At 35.9% G+C, this 21280-nt stretch overlaps 1 protein-coding gene across 1 annotated transcript; it reads right to left on the reverse strand.

Annotated features, from left to right (window-relative positions):
- Positions 1–552: 552 nt before the first annotated feature.
- Positions 553–5641, reverse strand: LOC112771179 (phosphatidylinositol 4-phosphate 5-kinase 1). The gene is made up of 9 exons (XM_025815825.3): positions 4738–5641; positions 3994–4558; positions 3701–3865; positions 3391–3556; positions 3132–3242; positions 2845–3038; positions 2619–2749; positions 2476–2533; positions 553–1433 (listed from the first exon to the last, which is right to left on the reverse strand). Exons 1-9 carry the CDS (start codon positions 5276–5278, stop codon positions 1118–1120), a joined length of 2247 nt encoding a protein of 748 aa, XP_025671610.1. The 5' UTR covers positions 5279–5641; the 3' UTR covers positions 553–1117.
- Between the last annotated feature and the right edge of the window lie 15639 nt (positions 5642–21280).

Below are 21280 nucleotides of genomic sequence, written 5' to 3' on the forward strand. Positions count from 1 at the left end.
GAGGCTTATCTTTTGTGTCACAAGTGCCATCATTTTTTCGTTCTCGGTATTAAATTGCTGCAGCACAACATGCATGGATAGCTATCAGCTACCAGTCAAGTTTCACATGCATAGTTATTGCTATTTGGTATTTCTCTTCTCACATTAACCTACCTATAATTTATATCGTTCGTGTTATTACTTATTTGCTACTTGGTATTGTTCAAAAGAAGCAACAAAAGGACACACCCTTCACTCTTCATTATTATTTTTATTCTACTTTTTTTAAAAAAATTGGAATTACAGAGTGTGACAAAGAAAGAACATGAATCAAGGGAAACACACACGACACAACTCTTTCTTTCTTCTACTTTTATCTTCTTTTTATGCTCTCTCTCTGTCTCTCTCCTCTCTCTCTCCCTCTCTCCCTCTCTGAAAAAGTGAAAAAAAAACACCCCAATTTGAATGCATACCACAGAGAAAGTAAGAGAAAGATGTGACATGGGGACCTCTCTGTAGGAGCTTTCTTTCTTGTTCAACAGGCAAAACCATCTTTTTTATCTCTCCAACCCAAAAAAAATGTATGTTCATTCAATTCTCTAATAATAATATCATCCATCTTTGACTGTATATACAGTTATAAACCCCCACCACCAACCTAGTCAAATTTTGAATCCCTTCCTTCTTCAGCAAATATATACGCATATGAATATGCATTTTTCTTTTTCTATTCCCTATACACCCTTCTCTAAAACCCATAATCATCCACACAAAAGTGGTACAAAAATAAAAGAAAAGAAAAGAATATCTCATCACATGCCTTGTGATGATGATGATTGCATTACATCTACAAACTAACTGTGACAACCTCTACCCCTCAATATAATAAAATAAATTAAGCACCTTGCATATTCCACCATATCCAATTTGCAATGGCTGAGAAAAATTTAGCCATCAACAAGCAAGGCCACCTTTTTCCAATCTTTGGATTTTAATGTTAGTAACACCAGCATCTACGATTGAACTTTAAATCACATCCATATTTGCTCCATATCCATATTTAGTGCTAAAGTGTCACTTTGCCAAAGTTGGTCCCTGGTGGCCGGTTTGATTCCGACCATCTTTCTCTTTGAGCATGTCATTTGTCCTCTACAAAGATTCTGTGTATGAAATCCCTAAACCTTTTAGAGTATAGCTTTGGATCAACGGCCGAGATAGAGGAAGAATCCACTTGTAGTGACTTGTATGCATGCTCTAGTTTTTTGGTGATATCGTAATCTTGGAGAATGTCAATGATACCAAAGTAGAGAATTACATCAGATATCTCGCCACTGCTCTCTGGAGGGGTAGGATTAATGCTTCCACTACCTGTGTGCTGAAGCTGATCCAATCTAGCTTTACATACTCTCTCAGCTCTCGCAGGTGTGTTCGTTCCTAGCCGGATTAGAGGTCCCCTGGAATATAGAGAATTGCAATATATTATGCAAAAATCAGGATGCAAACATATACTTTAGGAAGATAGCAAAATTGAAAGAAGATTACTAAAATTAATAGGTTGATTTTGTTTTTGTTATAGTTAATTATTGATTTCCTTTTTTGACTAGACTACATAACAAAGTGCATTACTTGTAAGATGGAACTATATTTTGTAAAATAATACGAAAACTACATGTTAACAACTAAGATTCTAATCCTAAGTTCCTAACAAACACCACTGCTCCATTAATATCACTGTCAACTTAACAACTGGCTCGAAAAGGAAGGTTTTCCCCAAGATACTGATTAAAATGACCCCACAAGCATTTTTTGTCAATAGAACAGCCTCAAGTCATTTTCCGGTCCATCTGAACAAACAGAATCAAATTTATGAAAGGAGATCCCCAATTCGACCACTACTAAATCGCGGATGAAAGGGATTGTAGAATGCAAAAATGATGCACTTCCAATTGTATACACATGTGTCATAACGAAATTTATTTTAGACGCATGCAATTTGCTTGTTTGTTTTATGCCCTGGTCCAGACACACTAATAAAGTTCAAGGACAGGGCACATGCAAAGAACTGAAAGCAATGGCCACCGATGGGTCAATAGAGACAAAAATGACATATCACCTCTAAATCTATTAATAATAACGATGTAGCAACTAAGGCTGGTACATGTCTGCACAAATCCAAGTTCCCTTAATTGAATTGATTTCTGCCAGAAATGCCGGGTCGGAAAATATTAACTAAAGATGGTCCATCTCTACGCAAATCCAAATCCCCTTGATTGAATTCATTTCTACTGGAAATGCCAGGTTGGAGTTTAGGTAGTGGCTTAAGCCTCATACTAACATAACTGTATCCAGATTTCTATGCACAATCTTTTGAAAAATGCAAGCAAAACTATCATAAAATAGTTCCCTTTTGAAAATTCATCACAATTTATTCTATACTCTCTTACTAGGGCAGTCAGATACAGAAGTGTTAAGAATTATTAAGAGGAAATGGCATACCGGCCTATGGGAACCCATTTCATATCCTGCACCTCATCATTTTGCATGTCTCTCTTGCCTGCCAAATCCATAATTCCACAGATTATTTATCTCGTCATGATCTAATAATAAATTCATATGAAAAGGAAAAACAAAGCTTGTACCTGAACACAACTCATCTTTTGAACTCTTCATTTCCTCAACTGAGTAATCGTCACGGAAATGAAGACCAATTAGAAGACTATAATCCATAATCCCCTCTGCTTCCAGGAACTCACAGTCTCTATCAAGTTGGCTGAGCAGAAGTTATCAAAAGAACAACACTAAGAACATCATAAAAGAAATGTTGAAAAGTAAAAGCATCATGCAACTTGGCTGCAGATTCTGTACCATATAAGCTCTTGAAACCAAGATTGTTCCAGGCGAAAGACAAAGTTAAGATCAAGGTCTTTGAGAGTGGTTGTCTCATCAATCTCCTCCTCGGGTTTATCCGTAGTACGACCATGAGAAGATCCTTTGAGATCAAACCGCTTATGAATCCGATACTCCGAACAAAATACATTGCCCATTATAATAAAGCGAGTCTGATTTTTCAAAATACCACATGTTCATTATCTTGTGTCAAGCATTTGGATAGTATATCTCAGTTTACAGCAAAATTCAATTTGAAATCATACCTTCTGACCTCCAACAGGTTTGACGCAATGAACACCAAGAAATTTCGTGACCAGGGAGTTCTTGTACTGGCAAACATGTTGATAGTAACTTGGAAGCATCCTGATGAGTACCTAAGAGAGACACAAAGTAATTATTACAATGAAGAGAAAATAACATTGTTACCAAAAGCTGAAAGTGAAATGTCACCTTACACAACATAGGTTTTTGTAGTTTTTCATATCACAATGCATAAAAATTGTATAGCAAGTGGCCACTGACCTTGACTTCAGCCTTCTTCAAGGTCTTGATCATAAACCGGTCATCTTGAGTGAGGTAAAACAAGCTTCCACTTTTTCCAGGGGAAGACATCTCTCTAAGTGTGTCATTGCCGCAAATAGCAAGCATGTAATCCGCAGGATCTATGGCGAATAATTCCCTTAGATGTCTAAATATCCAATAAGACAAAAAAGCACCCACCAAGACATAGACATAATTAGTACACTATATACAAGATTTTCCTTTGCCTAGAAATTACAACAAAATCAGTCAACAGAAGAAAATTGACATAGCCAAAAAAATATATTGACACCTGAACACCATGGGGCAGTAATCTTTCCACCTGAAGTCTACGGATTGATGCGGGGGCGTGAACTTAGACCCTTCTAGTGGAAATCTTGTCCAGAACTTCTCCTTAGGATCAAAATCTCCCGGCCTAAGCTCTCGCCGTCCTGAAGCATGCTTCCCAACAGAGTACCTATAACAACAAAAAGAAACAGAAACAGTTCCTCAAAACACAGAAATCCACAACCATTCCCAAAATGAACTAACCAACAATTACCAAAAACTGTATTATTGCAACGGCAAAGAAGATAAGACAAATACCTTATACCCAATTGAAGGTTAAGCATCAAATCATAACTCCTATGCCCTTTAGACACAGTGTTACCAGGTTTCTTCACATCCCCATCAACTAAACAAGGACTCCTCTGCAAGTTCCAACCACCATCATCGCCACTGCCATTGCTGCCACCACTCTCAAACTCACTCCAGTCTTTATAGAACATAGAAGCCTCCACATTATCCACAATATCACAGGTTATATCCCCAGCTTCACCATCAAGCTCCCAAATGCAAATCCTTGGAAAACTCACACTCCTCCCACCAAGACCACCATCAACAGAGACCCTCTTCTTGACTACCATCTCCACACTCCTCCTCCTACTCCTACACCTCTCTTCGTCGCTCACAAACTCCTTCCCCCAATTTCCGGAGCACGTGCTCCCATCACGCCAGGTAAACACACCTTTCCCTTTAGGAATACCATTCTCCCAAAACCCTTCATATCTGTTCCCATTCTTCCAAACCAAAACACCCTTCCCGCAAATTGCCCCGTTCTTCCACTCTCCAATGTACTCGTTCCCATTCCTCCATACATACTTTCCCTCACCTACATTGCACAAATACATATACGAGTATTCAATATGATTTCAATACATTAGTTATATACAAAAATTTGATGGAAAATCAGTCACAGGTTTAAGAAACTTTCGAACTCAAGATAGAAGTAAATAACATAATACGCATTTGTGAGGAAAAAATGAACTAGGTGAGCTTCTTTGTCCTCACCTTCTTGCAAATTGTGCGTCCATGAACCTTCATAGACATCACCATTAGCGTAGCGTTTCTCGCCGAAGCCGTGTTTCTTGTCGGAGAGCCATGATCCTTTATACGTGTCCCCGTCAGCTCCGACGAATGTTCCAGTGCCGTGCATTTTTCCGTCGGAGAACTCACCTTCGTAGGTTGCTCCCGACGGCCACGAGAACCGTCCCTTGCCGGAGGCTTTTCCGTCGCACCACTCCCCTTCGTAAATGCAACCGTCCGACCAGAGATATTTTCCGGCGCCGTCGGGGACGTTCCCAGTTAGGGTTCCAGCGTAGAGGTCACCGTTCGGTAGCGATCTGACTACAGAACTCAAACCGGAGTCACTGAAGGTGACGGCCGGCGTCACACGCCGTGACCCTGGAGGTACTCGCGGCGGCCGGCACGGCGGAGGAAGCACCACGAGCTCGATGACATCATCTCCTTCTTCATTATCTTCTTCTTCGTCTGATTTCTTCTTCTTTGTAGTGTGAAGCTGTTCAGACACAGTGAGAAGTGTTTCCTGCATTTTACTTTATTCCTTTTTGAGCCTCAGAACTTTTTCCCCTTTCTCTGTTTGTTTTTTTTTTTTTGGAGTGTTCACCGGCGTTGGAGTAGGATCGCCGGGGAACAGATCGGCGGCAACATTTTCCGGCGGTATTTTGTCTTGAGTGGAGTGTGTGTATGAAGCAATGATGGCGTTGTTTTCTCTTCTTTTAGTTTGTTGTTTTGGAGAGAAAGAGAAAAACAGAGCTTAGGGAAATGAGAAATAATGCGTAGGGAACATTGATGTTTTCATTTGGAAGAGGAGGGAAAAAGAAAAGCAGAGAGCACCTCCACTTGCTATTACTGCCATTTTATTTTTCTCTACCAAACATAAAGCCAGTGACGCTCTTAGACTAGAGTCACAGTGACGATTAAAATCAACGACACATAATTTGCATTAGTTTAATTTTGGCGTAAATGAAAAAATATTCTCAAATTATTAGGCTTATTTTTTATAATATGAAAACATTATTTGTGTTTTTAATGAAAATGGGTGTATTTGGTGTATTTGCTTGGGCAGTTTCAACACGTGAGGAGCGTGATGTCTGCATGTCGTATTTTGATTTGTTGGCAATACAACATATGACACATGGTCTACGTGTTGAGTGCTCTTTTTATATAAGGCAAAGTTCGGGACTATTTTATTGTGAAGAGGAGAGTTATTTGAGTGTGTTTCTAGTGTAATGGAGAGTACTGTAAATTTAGTGGTGTATCACAACGGTGATATTATACGAAATACTCACGAGGGAGTGAACTTTGCTTGTGAGAATCCGTTTTTCGTTTGTGGTTTCAAGCATCATGACGTTCATTGAGTTTTAAAACGGTCTCTGTCAAAGCATAAAAAATGATATGTTGAGGAGAGTGAGCAATATTCAGTACCAGAATTTCATTATAGTTTTTGGTGGTCTAATATAGTTTGATATTATGCTGATTGTTGCCGAAGCAAGTATGTAGAACATGTTCCATATTCACCGGCAGACTCAAGTGCGATAGTCAAAGATTGAGCTGTACGTTGAGTTAAAAAATATAGAGGCATATGAGATTCAAAATGATTCAGATATAGAGGATGATAGAGTTGAAGTGAACAATGATAGCGAAGAGGACTTTGAAACTACTTATGAAGCCGGCGACGAAGACGAAGATAGTGATGTGGGACGCGTGAGACAGCAGTGGAGAATGTAGTGGTTCCTCCGATGGACGTTCCACCTTTTATGCGTAACTTGTATATTGACGCCATGCATACATCAGAATTCTCCAAATATGCAAATATAGGTACGTGATGAGTGTTACGATACGTTTTTCTTAATTTATATTTTGAATGGATCAATGAGTGACGATTTTTGTTTTGTGTAGGTGTTCCTGATCCTAAGGACGGGGAGTTCAGGATTGGAATGAAATATAGTTCTAGAAAGTCGGTCGTCACAACAATTAGAAGTTACACTATCTTTATAGGAGTCGACTACAATGTTTATGAGCTTAAGCCACAGACGTTCTATACAAAATGCAAGACATATGGGCGTGGGTGCGACTGGCTTATCCGAGCCAGCTTGATACGGAAAAAAGGTTGTTGAGAGATACGCAGATACAACGGTAGGTAGGGGTGGCAAATGGGGAAGCTCGCCCCGTCCCGCCTTGCCCGCCAAAAGTCAGCTATCTGGCGGGTTGGCCCCCCTACCCCACCTAGTGAGGCCGTTCTGAATTCCTCCCCCGCTATCTAGCCCGCCAAACCTCTTTTAAAAAAAAAAACTATTAAATATTAAACAATATATATAATTTCACAACTATTTTAATAAATTTATAATTCTAAAGACATAAACAAATTATAATTTTTAAATTCACAAATATTAAAGTCTTTATAATTATAAATATGTAATAAACATAATCATAAACCAATTTTTTCGAAACAAAATAATAAAATCAACATTCAAAACTCCAAAGCAAAACAAATATTATATTGTCCAAAATATAAAATATAATCCAAAATATAACTTAGAACATCTTCAATTATCATCTTTATCCTCTTGTAGATCAATAACATCATAAAAATTTGTAAAAAAAGTCCTGATAAAAAAAAAAAGCTGGCCTGCCAGGAAAGCCTGTCCCGCCCCGCCAAAACCCACGGAATAGGCGGTGCGGGTTAGGCGGGCTTTTTAAGTTTGACAGTTTCAAATTTCTAGCCCACCTTTTTTGGCGAGTTACGTGGGTTTTAACCCGTTTGCCACCCCTAACAATAAGCACACGTGCACCATGGGAACAGTTTCACAGGATCACTCCAAGTTGGACTCAGGCACAGTTGCTGAGTCTGAGGCTATAAGATAATTGGTTGAGACTGACCTGTCCATCAAGGTGAAATCTATAATTGTGAAAGTCCAGTTAAGATTCAACTACACCATTAGTTACTAAAAGGCTTGGTTGGCAAAGCATAAGTCTATAGCCGAAGTTTTTTTATGGTTGGGAAGATTCTTACAAAACTTTGCCATGGTGATTCTCGGTCATGGTTCAGAAAATGTCTGACTCAATTGTCCAAATAGAAACGCGATCCCTGTACAACGGAAGTGAGGAGGCGGACGGTGTCAGGATACTTCACCGTATATTTTGGAGTTCAATCCATGCATTAGATCGTTCAAACATTGCAAACTTCTGGTTCAAGTTGACAGCACACACCTTTACAGAAAATATAAATGTGCATTTTTGGTTGCTGTTGCACAAGATGAGAACTAGAACACTGTGCCTATCGTTTTTACCCTTGTGGAGGAGGAGACCGCTGATGCGTGACACTTTTTTCTCAGTAATTTACGAAGATATGTTGTTAGAAGAGATTGTGTGGGTATAATCTCAGACCGACATGAGTCAATGCGGGCAACAGTAAATCGTTTTGGAGGGGATTGGCAACCTCCAAGAGTATGGTGGATATTTTTTATTAGGTACTTCGGTAAACACTTCTAAGGGCATTCAAAGTCCTGCACTTACAAAAACTTGTTGTTAACATATAGTATTCAAGGACGGTGGAGGAGTACAACATCAACTATAAGAGGATGCAAGAGCGAGACGAGGCATATGCACAGTGGTGCGATGCCATTGGATTAGAAACAGGGTATTGGCATTTGACGAGTGACATCAATGGGGCCACATGACGACGAATTTTGTTCAGTGCATTAATTTAGTGTTGAAAGGTGCCTGAAACCTGCCTGTGTTGGCGCTCGTCCGAGCAACATATTATCGGTTAAACGAGCTATTTACGCGGAAGAGTACCGAGGCTCACGAACGCAAGCGTGCTGGATTTACTTACTCTATATTTTTACAACAGGGAATAGAAGCAAATATGCAACGTGTTACAAATATAGTTGTTCCCGATTTGATAGACGAAACGAGGTGTTTGAGGTGCGTGAAATGCCTAATGAAAATGTGTTGGCAGTTGATCTTGCGCAGCGGACATGCGACTGTGAGCACTTTCAGGTAAAAACAACTACCATGTCACTATGTTATTGCATGTTGTGCTAACCATCACCTCGATTAGCAATTGTATGTGAATGATGTGTACAAGATGACAAAGGTTCGTAAGGTCTACAGATTTGAGTTTGTACCATTAGGCAATCCAGAGACATGGCTTACTTGCTTATCCGGGACCGACATTGGTCACTAATTTCCCCTAGCGGCGAACGTCGAAAGGTCGTCATAAATTGACCCGATGTTTGAATGAAATGGATTAATGAGAAATGTGTGGTTCTTGGATATGCTGTCTCTATGATAGATAGTATCATAGTCGGAGTCGATATCCTCAACGTATTAAACCGAGTGGAGTTGGTGATGATGGTGGTCCCTAGATCTTTGTTGGTCGTTGTGTTTGTATGTTTAGGTTAATTTTATCAATTAATCTTTTTAAGGTTCGTCGTGTTTGTATTTTTAAGTTAATTTATCAGTTAATGTCTATGTGAGTCGTTGTATTTGTATTATTAAGTGGTTAATTTGTGTGAGCTATTACAGTTGACAGTTTATGAGATGATAAATTCAAATTTAATACAATAATAACCTTACAAAAGATTAACTAAAAATTACATTAACTTAATTCTAAAACAATAATTTAAAGTTCGATAAGGTAAACTTAGAAAAGAAGAAAGTGTTATATTTAATTGTAAATTCAAAATAGGGATAAGTACCTTTTTCGTCCCCAAGATTTGGGGTCAAAATTAATTTCGTCCCTAATCTTTTTTTGTTATTAAAATCATCCTCAACGTTACAAAACGTTATAAAACCGTCTTTTTGTATTTTTTTTACCAAATTACCCTTAACTATTAATAATATTAAAAAAATAAAATCCCACCCCACCCACACCTAGCATCTCTTTGTCTCTCCCCCCACCCCAAACCCACCCCCAATTTCCCTTCCTCCTACTCTCTGACCCTCCACCCCAAATCCCATCCCATCCCATCCCATCATCATCATCATCAGTTTCCACCTTTCATCTTCTTCTTCTCATATATTCTTTCTTCTTCATTTTCTTCTTCTTCTTCTCATTCACAACAATAACTCTTCATCTTCTTCATCTTTACTTCCATGCGGTGCAGAGAAGATCAAGCCCATTCACTATCGGAGCGGCCATGGCCTAGGATGCAGATCTTCTGGAAGAGCCAACCGGTGTCGGAGCCAAATCTGTGGGTTATGAAGACAGTGGCGGTGTGTCCCTTTTCCTCTGCTTCTTCGCTCTCTCCGATTCCTCCCTCCGCACATGCTTCTCTTGCTTCGTTCCTATCCATCACCTTCGCGGACTCGCTTTCGGCACCAAAATTAAAACTTTGAGCCCTGGCCCTCTGCCTTCTAGAGGTCGTGCGCTCCCACATCTCCGCCACTGCGAGGTCTACGGGATCTTCACATGCAACTGCATCCTCTTCAACCACGCGCAAGATCGCACGGGCCGTTGGCCGGATCAAGTTCGAGTCTGTAGAGAAAGCTCTTATTGTCAGCGTCGAGCTCCATCACCCACAGCTCCGACAGTGCCAGCGCCAGCAGCAGTAGAAGATTTTTTTTTTATTTTTGTCACTTCCTTCCTCTTTTCGTTCTTCTTTTTTTTTATTTTTTTTTATTTTTGAAGAACATAAAAAATTTCTATTATTGCTGATTTTGATATGAAGTTGTAGCTGATGATGATTGTTGAATTGTTAAATCTAAAGTTTCTGTTGATTTATTTTATAGTTGTTGTTGAATTGGCTGAAAATGCTGAATTTGTTGTTACTAAATCTAAAGTACTTAACTCTTGAAATTTATTTTGTGGTTGTTATTGTTGCTGAATTGGCTGAAAGGGAAAGGTTTTTTGTTTAAGTTGAGAAGAAGAATTGGGATTTGGAGAAGGGGAAATTCGTAGAGAGTAGCAGAAATGGGATGGAGAGAGAACATGGAAGATATATCTTGGGCAAGGGCAGGGTTGGAGGGTTTGTTTTTGTTTTGTGGTTGTTGTTGTTGTTGCTGCTGAATTGGCTGAAGGGGGAGGGTGTTTTATTTAAGTTTGAGAAGAAGAATTGGGGTTTGGGAAATGGGGAGTTCGAAGAGGAATAAGAGAAAGGGATGGAGAGGAAATAGGGAACAGAAAACACGGGAGTTCGAAGAGGTGGGGGTGGGGGCGGGTGCAGGTGGGGGGTGGAGGTGTTTTTGTTTTTTGTTATTATTTTTTAATATTATCTTTATTATTTGTTAAGGGTAATTTGGTCAAAAAAATAAAATTGATGTAGAGAATGACGATTTTATAACGTTTTGTAACGTTGAGTATGATTTTAATAACAAAAAAATATTAGGGACAAAATTGATTTTGACCCAGACTTTAGAAACGAAAAAAGTATTTATCCCTTCAAAATATAAAAGTGTGTACATAACTGAGTGCAGTCCTCCTATATATACACTAATTATACTTGCATTTTAGATTAAAATTCTCTAGGAATTATTACTTTAACCGACTGAATAGTAACTCTAACTAACTGCACAATGCATAACTCACAACTCACTAACTGTAATTGAATTTTGTCTTCATCCTTAATATTTCTCTCAAACTAAGATATGGACTTCGGAATACCCTTAATTTGCGCTTGTATCTATCAAACAATGTTGTGACAAAGATTTGTCAATGAGTCTACCACTTGGGGTGTGTTTGAAAAATTCATTGAAAGAGAAGAAATATGTTTAGACTTCTTGAAAGCTTCAACTTTTGGTTTGGTAAATTTTTGTTCTCATGATGAATGCAGAAGTATGTTTTTACTATTCATTTTTTTAACGAGCTTTTAGCCTTGGATACTAACCATTTATTTATCTTTTACCAACTTTATGCTTGATGTATGTTACTGTATTATTTATAGAATTCTTGTTAAAAAATTTCTATTTATATGAGTTCTATTTTTTATTATTTATTATTTTTATTTTTTTCAACTGTTTGTTTGACATTATACAGTTTTATAATTGTGATTTTTGTGTATTATGTTTGTTATTATCTTTTTATAATATGATTTATTGATTCTATTAGGTAAATTAAATTGGATTTGGATCTTCTAAAGTTTGAATTTTACTTTAGAGAGTAAAGTGTGATCTTCTCTCCTTAAATAGTTTCTCTTTCATATTTATCATAAGATCACACTTTATTCTCTAAAGTGAAATTCAAACTTTAGAGGATCCAAGTCCAATTAAATTAAACAAAAAATTAACTGTAAATAATAATAATAGTAAAAAATTATAGCATACTAAAAAAAGAATACTAAAAATATACTATATAAAAAGATCATCAAGAACTTTTAGATTTGTTTCAATTACTACAAAGTAAATATTTAATTTTTTTATTATTTTTAGTACTCTCTTTTATAATTGTAATTCTCGTATACTATGTTTTAATGTAATTTTTTGTAATATAAATTATGATTCCATTAAAAAAGATAAATTAAATAAAAAATTAATCGTAGATAATACTAAAATCATAAACGTTGGATTCCAAGTTAATATTAAGAATAAGATTATTGAGAATACTAGAATAAGAGTACGATGTAAAAATATACTAAAGTAACATTCTTACGTTAATACTTAAAAAATGTAACATATTTGATTAAATATTCTTTTATATATATATAAAATTTATATTTTTTTTATTTAAAAATATATTTTGTCTATTTTTATATGTTATTTTTATTTTAGTAAGTAAATATTAATTTTATTATAAAATTAATTAATAAGATCTATTTAAATATCTAAATTAAAATGATAGGATAATATAAAAAAATTATTTAAGTTAATGTCCATTTTAATAATTTTTTATCTAAAAGTGATTTTGAATAGTATAAGCCAAACAACATTTATTTTTCTATAATAAATTTTGATACAAAAATTACCAAACATAAATCACTTTAACACAAACTTACTTTTTATCAAAATCAAATTTGCAAAATCAATTTTATGCAAACTCCCGTTTATAAACTGTAATCCAAACACACACTTGGTCTTAAGAGAGTATGTGAAGAATATAAAGTGATTTTTGGTTCACTAAATCTTGAAGAAAATGAAGATCTAACTCTAAATATTTGCACCTACTATAAAGTATGGAATTTGCAATTAGAAGATATGCATTTTGATTGTATCCATACTTTTAGATATCAAACAACTTTATTTTTTTAGTTTTTCAGTTCAGCCAGAAATATTATTATATCAACCATTGTCAAAACAATATACAAATTTAATAATTAAATAAAATTATGTCTCATCTGCGATTGCTTTACAGCACTCTCAAATGGGTTATGATGTTATTAATCTATGTTTCACTATATTATCACAATTGAATAATCAGAGTATGTAACTAATTTAAAGTTTAATTATTTTATTGGTTCTTATAATTTTACTAAATTTTTTATTAAGTTTTTGTTTTTTTTTTAATTGGATCCTTATACTACTTTTAATTTTATAATTAGGTCATTTTCATGTCAAAAGTATTAAATTAAATATAATATTTTTCTCAAAATACATGTGATTAAAATTTTAATTAAATTTTTAATTATAAATATCTTCAATTTGCAAAGAAATATTCAGTTAACTCTAATATTTTTTATACTAAAAAGAACCTAATTATAAAATTAAAAACAGTACAACTACCGAATTGAAAAAAAAAATATAAAGACCTAATTATAAATTTGATAAACTATAGGACTAACAGAATAATTAAACCTTAATTTAACTAAAGGAGCTCTAGATAGGATAAGCAGGATACCTTAGAATCAGAGAGTATTATAGACAAAAATTATCAATATCATTCTCCAACTCATTGGAACACAAGAACACTTATGTCAAGCTTTGATGAAAGAGCAGAGAAGTGAGGCAGAGAGTAGCTAGAGAGTGTAATATGTATTACTATGAATGAAGATGTCTTACAAAAGAGAGGTGCCGAACTTATAAAAGTAAAACTGATAACATGAACAACTTTAGAATATCTATACTATAATATAAAACAATGTTCCCAAAGATAAGTGATAAGCCAAATTACTATAGTTGCTTCACTTTGTTGATAAACACCAACATTCAACAAGATAATAAATAAATAAATAAATAAGAAAGAGGAAAAAAAAGCAATATAATAATATACCAATGCTCTTGTTCAGTCCAACAATGAACTATTTTCCGTTTATTGTTCTTCCTAGTAGCCATAGACAAAGGTTTGTGTGAGATTATGTTGCTTTTGGCATCCATGGCTGACGACGATAATATAATCTCCATTGGCGCTGCCTTGTTCGCTGCAGCCTCCACTACCTCCGTCCTGCCATGATAGAAGAGAGATAGAACTATAAGATTATGTTATTGAAATCAAGAATTGGAATTGTGTACATGGCCAGAAAAGAGTTTTGCTAGAAAGGAAACCAGAAATAACAGAACTACTTTTAAAGGTATTGGAAGTGTGAGTAGTTGCACTTTCCTGTGAGAGAAAACATAGAGAAAGGCACAATTGCAAAATACTTGAGAGCATCAAATGGTGAATCACACTTTACAGGTGAGTTACAAATACATACATATACAGCACCTACACTATACTTTAGCTGCACTAGATCAGCACCCTTCTAACAAACTAATAATCAACTTGCTGAGGTGTCATCTAATATAATTAGCAACACGACTAACTAATCCTTCACATATCAGCTCCTAACTTACATTAAGTGACAACTACCTAACCAATATACCAATCTTAACTAACTTTAACTAACCCCAGTATCCAAATTCTACTTGCTAATTAGATTGTTATCTTGATGCATAATTGCAATCTTGGCAGTTACAATGTTGTGGGATAAACTCATAAGAAAAAGTATATGAACCAATTGTGTGCATTAAAATTATCTACTAGTGTTAGAATAAAAAATACATACTAAAAATGAGCTAAACAATACGTATATTTATATAGTTAATTTTGGTGTCTGATTTTAACACACAAATAATATTTTTTATCTTTAATTAATCAGCATTAGTCCATTTTAGTATTTAAGTTTATAATTTAGGATTCAAAGTTACAATTTAGAGTCTTGAATTTTAGATAAACAAAATAATTTTTATATCAGCCAAAAAGAATTGACTATCTAATCTAGCATTACTGAATGCGATTCTTTTCAAAATAGAACGAAAGAGATGTTTGTGTTATTTATTAACACCTTGCAAATTCCATTCTGACATCTCCTGATGGCATATTGCAATCTTGCCAAACTCATTTTACAGAGTCTTTTTTCTACAAGTTGTATATTTAGAATTTACATAACAGAGGATGCCAAACACCTATACCATATACATGTACCGGCAAATAATAAATAAAGAAATAAAAAGAGAATGAAAATATTAAGAATTTACCGACCTGTGATGATGATGATGAGTCCAATAAATTGGTGGTGGTATTGTTCCATTGATGATGGACGAGTCATGTATATTAACAAGATAACCGTTTTGGATGAGACTGATGTCATTCAGAAGCTTCTGGAAGCGCTCTTGCAACTGAGCCGGAGTCTTCCCGGGGAGACGAGCAGCCACGGCCTCCCACCGGTTCTCTATAGCTTCCATAAAACATTGAGCAATAACAATCTCAAACTGTTCGTTCTCGTCCCTAGTCCAGATCGGCCGAGGCAGAGGCGGAGACTGAAACTGTGGTGGTTGATTACCGCCGGTGTCGTCAGCAAACAGCTCTATGATCTTCTCCATATCCATCATTAAAAGAGTATCTAATTCCTCTTCACTCATTCTTGCATTTTTTACTTCTTTTGCACTCATTCTTCTTCAGTCTACAGTAGACCTGTAAAACCTGGATCAAAATCTCAAAAATTATTTTGTTTTGTTATAACATTGAAGACAGAAATAAGAAAGATGAGGAAACTTTCAAGCGTCAGCGATACAGCGCGAACCAGATTACACTGGCAAACCAATAAGGGTAAATATGGCAATCACCATTTCACGTATTTTCCTTTCAATTTTCATCTGTTAATTTGTCTTAAATTTTAGCCTAATTTTCCAAATATTTTTTAATTGAATATTTTAGTCTTTTAACGTAAGTTATGTTGTAAAATAAATAAAAGATATATAAAATAAAGATGTATAAATAGAAGACTCTATTATTAATATAATTAGCTCAATAATTGTTATATATATATAATAATATTATATGTTGTATTGTGTATATATATACAAAGATAAGGAAAAGTATTAAAAATAAAGAGAGAGAGATTTGCATTTGATACTATCTCAATATAATAAAGATGGTTAATATTGCTATTAATATTATATGTAAAGAGTAATAGAAAATAGAGTTTAAAATACTTATAAAATAAAATAGGAGAAAGAATTGTAGTAGAAATATAAGGAGAATAGTATTTGATTGTAGCATAAAGAGGGAATAGATTTCTTATTACTTGCTTCTGTGTAAGAAAGAAAAGAGAGAGTATTTTTATTTCTTGTTGTGTGTAAAGCCTCGTACCATACCCCCCTATTTATACATGCATGGGGTCTTGATTTTCAACACATATTTAATATTCATTCTCTCTTTGAAAATATGAGTCTTGCATGGGAATGGGCATCCACGTTGCTCATTCTTATCACAACACTCCCCCTTGGATGCCCATTTAGGATTATTGTCTCATTAAAACCTTACCAAAGGAAAACCCTGTGGGAAAAAAAACCTTAGTGAAGGGAAAAGAGTACAATATCCTTTGTGATGGGACTGCCTCATTAAAAACCTTGTCAAGAAAAACCCAATGGGAAAAAAACCTGACCAAGGAAAAAAGAGTACAGTCTCCCCCTCTTGCCGACATCATTTAACGTCTCGAAATCGGCGCATCCCAATCTCATGTACCAATCTTTCAAAGGAGGATTTTGGGAGTGACTTTGTAAATAAATCTGCCAGATTGTCACTTGAACGGATCTGTTGGACATCAATTGTCCCTTGATTTTGAAGGTCATGAGTGAAGAAGAATTTGGGAGAAATATGCTTTGTTCTATCACCTTTGATGTATCCACCCTTAAGTTGAGCAATGCATGCTGTATTATCTTCAAACAGGACAGTTGGAGCTATCTTATGATCAATCAGTCCACATGATGACATAATATATTGAATCAGACTCCTTAGCCAAAAACACTCGCGACTAGCTTCATGAATCGCCAGTATTTCAGCATGATTAGAGGATGTTGCAGCAATTGTCTGTTTCGTGGACCTCCAAGATATAGCTGTACCACCATATGTAAACAGATATCCTGTTTGAGATCTCCCTTTATGTGGATCAGACAAGTAGCCAGCATCTGCATAGCCAACTAGTTGTGACTTGGATCCATAGGGGTAAAACAATCCCATATCAACCGTTCCATGAAGATATCGAAAAATTTGTTTGATTCCACTCCAATGTCTTTTGGTTGGAGAGGAACTATACCTTGCTAGTAAATTCACTGCGAATGATATGTCAGGTCGCGTATTATTAGCAAGATACATTAGTGCTCCAATGGCACTAAGATATGGTACTTCAGGACCAAGGATATCTTCATTTTCTTCTTTAGGACGGAATTGATCCTTTTTCACATCCAAAGATCTTACGATCATTGGGGTACTTAATGGATGTGACTTATCCATATAAAATCTCTTCAAGATCTTTTCTGTGTATGTTGTTTGATGAATAAAGATCCCGTCTTTTATATGCTCGATCTGCAGGCCGAGACAAAATTTAGTCTTTCCAAGATCTTTCATCTCAAACTCTTCTTTTAGAGTTTTTATAATTGTTGGAATCTCTTCAGGAGTCCCAATGATATTTAAATCATCAACGTACACAGCAATTATAATGAACCCAGATGTAGTTTTCTTTATGAAAACACATGGGCAGATATCATCATTCTTGAATCCGTTTTTGGCCAGATACTCAGTAAGACGATTATACCACATTCGTCCAGATTGCTTTAGACCATATAAAGATCTTTGCAATTTGACTGAGTATAACCCTTGCGAATATTCATTGGATGGTTTAGATATCTTTAATCCTTCAGGGACTTTCATATAGATATCCCGATCTAATGAGCCGTATAAATAGGCTGTTACCACATCCATTAAATGCATATGCAGTTTATGATATGCAGATAAGCTGACCAAATAACGCAAAGTTATCGCATCCACTACAGGGGAATACGTTTCTTCATAATCTATACCGGGCCTTTGTGAAAAACCTTGTGCCACAAGTCGGGCTTTATAGCGCACAACTTCATTTTTCTCATTTCGTTTTCTCACAAATACCCACTTATATCCAACAGGTTTTACATCTTCAGGTGTACGGACTACAGGTCCGAAGACTTCACGTTTTGCAAGTGAGTCTAATTCAGCCTTCATGGCTGCTTCCCATTTTGGCCAATCATTTCTTTGTCGACATTCTTCGACTGATCTTGGCTCAAGATCCTTACTTTCATGCATGATATCTACTGCCACATTATATGCAAATATTTCATTGACAATTGTCTTATTTTGGTCCCATTTCTCTCCTGTAAAGACATAATTTATCGAGATCTCGTCATTTTCACAATTTTCAGGTACCTGAACGTCTTCTGGCGTTATATCAGAATTTTGGACAACTGCAGGTGTCTCTACTATGTCTTTTTCAACAGGAATAATATTTACCTCTTTTCTCTTTCGAGGATTTCTATCTTTGGAACTGACAGGCCTGCCACGCTTCTGGCGTGTATTTGCTTCAGTGGCAGTTTGTCCAACTGGGACATCAATTCGAATTGGGGCATTTTCCGCCCTGCCACGCTTCTGGCATGAATTCGCTTCAGTAGCTACTTGTCCTACTGGGACATCAATTCGAATTGGTACATTTTCCGCTGGTATATAAGATTTGGTTATCCTCTTTGTATCGGAAAATGCATCAGGCAATTCATTTGCTATTCTTTGCAAATGTATAATCTTTTGAACTTCTAGTTCACATTGCGCTGATCGAGGATCTAAATGCATCAACGATGATGCATTCCAATTAAGTTCCTTTTCAGGAAGCTTATTCTCTCCCCCTAATGTTGGAAATTTTGATTCATCAAAATGACAATCCGCAAACCGGGCTTTAAACACATCACCAGTTTGTATCTCAAGATACCTCACTATAGAGGGAGAATCATATCCAACATATATCCCCAATTTTCTTTGGGGTCCCATTTTGGTGCGATTAGGTGGCGCAATGGGAACATATATCGCACACCCAAATATTCTTAAATGGGAAACATTTGGCTGCTGGCCAAAAGCTAATTGCATAGGAGAGAACTGATGGTAACTCGTTGGCCTCAAACGAATAAGTGCTGCAGCATGTAAAACTGCATGCCCCCAAACCGAGGTTGGGAGATTTGTTCTCATAAGCAAGGGTCTAGCAATTAATTGGAGACGCTTAATAAGTGATTCTGCTAACCCATTTTGTGTGTGAACATAAGCTACTGGATGTTCAACACTTATTCCATTAGCCATACAATAAGCATCAAAAGCTTGGGAAGTAAATTCACCAGCATTATCAAGACGAATTGCTTTAATTGGATTTTCTGGAAATTGTGCTTTTAATCGAATAATTTGAGCCAGTAATCTCGCAAACGCCAGGTTGCGAGAAGATAATAAGCACACATGTGACCATCTTGAAGATGCGTCTATCAGGACCATAAAATATCTAAAAGATCCACATGGTGGATGAATAGGTCCACATATATCACCTTGAATCCTTTCTAGGAATTCAGGGGACTCAAATCCAATCTTTACTGGTGATGGCCTTAAAATTAACTTCCCTTGAGAACATGCAGCACAACAAAATTCACTAGTTTTAAGAATCTTCTGGTCCTTTAGTGAATGTCTATGAGAGTTTTCAATAATTCTTCTCATCATGGTTGTTCCCGGATGACCCAAACGGTCGTGCCAAGTTATGAATTCATTTGGGCTAGTAAACTTCTGGTTTACAGTGGCATGTGATTCAATTGCACTAATCTTGGTATAATACAACCCAGATGAAAGAGATGGTAATTTCTCTAATATAACTTTCTTATTTGAATCATGAGTTGTGATATATAAATACTCATGATCTCCCTCATTCATAGTCTCAATATGATATCCATTTCGGCGAATATCTTTAAAGCTCAACAAGTTTCTTCGAGACTTGGTAGACAATAGTGCATTATTTATTATAAATTTTGTTCCTCCAGGAAACAAAATTACAGCTCTTCCGGAGCCTTCAATCACATTGCCTGAGCCAATGATAGTATTAACACACTCTTCTTTTGGCACAAGATGGGTAAAATATATATCACTTTTGAGAATAGTGTGTGAACTTGCACTATCCGCAAAGCATACATCTTCATTACATATCCTTGCCATTCTTCAAAAACAAATAATAATAAAATGAGTAGTATGCATAGTTAAATTGAATACTTGATCAGAATTATTTTCTAAGAAATACTGTACATAAAATAATGTCATATATTAAAATTTTATTTTAAAATTTGACACATTTAATAATTTCAAAATTCATTAATATTTCATTATTTATGTACATCACATTTGAAACTTAAATACATAGAAAATAAAACTTAACAATTATTTATTTACATATATACTTCACAATCCCACATATTAAACTATTCCATCATTGATCAAATGACCAATATTTCCTTCAGGATCCTCAAAGAAATCAGATACATCATAATGAGTGGTGGAGTTCTCAGCATCATTTGAAACAAAATTTGTTTCCTTTCCTTTGTCGTTCTTTTTCAAAGATGCCTGGTAAAGATCGACTAGGTGCCTTGGGGTACGACAGGTACGAGACCAATGGCCCTTTCCACCACAGCGGAAACACTTCTCCTCGGTTGATTTATTCTGCCCGATATTCTTTTCTTTGTCCCACTTCTGGTGAGATCCTCTCTTTTGAACATAATTCCTTTTCCTTCCATAATTTTTCTTGTTATTAAAGCTTGCCATTTACCTCTTCTGGGGTAATGATTTGCCGCATTTACTTCAGGAAATGGGGCGGCGCCAGCTGGACGCGCTTCATGATTTTTTAATAACAACTCATTGTTGCGTTCGGCAACAAGAAGGCAAGAAATTAACTCAGAATATTTTTTGAACCCTTTCTCTCGATACTGCTGCTGCAGGAGCACATTCGAGGCATGGAAGGTTGAGAAAATTTTCTCCAACATATCATGATCAGTTATTTTTTCCCCACACAATTTCATTCGTGAGGTGATTCGAAACATTGCAGAATTATATTCATTTATAGATTTAAAATCTTGTAAACGCAAATGCGTCCATTCATATCGGGCCTGAGGAAGTATCACCGTTTTCTGATGATTATACCTTTCTTCAAGGTCTTTCCAAAGATCTGCAGGATCTTTTAATGTAAGATACTCATTTTTCAATCCTTCGTCAAGATGACGACGGAGAAAAATCATGGCTTTAGCTTTATCCTTCTGGGATGCATTATTTTCAGCCTTAATGGTATCTCCAAGATCCATT

This window comes from Arachis hypogaea, chromosome 18 (genome assembly GCF_003086295.3).
Source record: "Arachis hypogaea cultivar Tifrunner chromosome 18, arahy.Tifrunner.gnm2.J5K5, whole genome shotgun sequence".
Classification (NCBI taxonomy): Eukaryota; Viridiplantae; Streptophyta; class Magnoliopsida; order Fabales; family Fabaceae; genus Arachis; species Arachis hypogaea.

What these genes read in the sequence shown, in the direction of transcription:
- LOC112771179 (XM_025815825.3), bottom strand. Translation starts at nt 5,278, where the DNA reads ATGCAGGAAACACTTCTCACTGTGTCTGAACAGCTTCACACTACAAAG. An exon ending in TGAAGAAGGCTGAAGTCAAG is followed by an intron (nt 3,243 to 3,390) that starts GTCAGTGGCCAC and finishes TGTCTCTCTTAG; the next exon opens with GTACTCATCAGGATGCTTCC. An exon ending in AACCTGTTGGAGGTCAGAAG is followed by an intron (nt 3,039 to 3,131) that starts GTATGATTTCAA and finishes TTGAAAAATCAG; the next exon opens with ACTCGCTTTATTATAATGGG.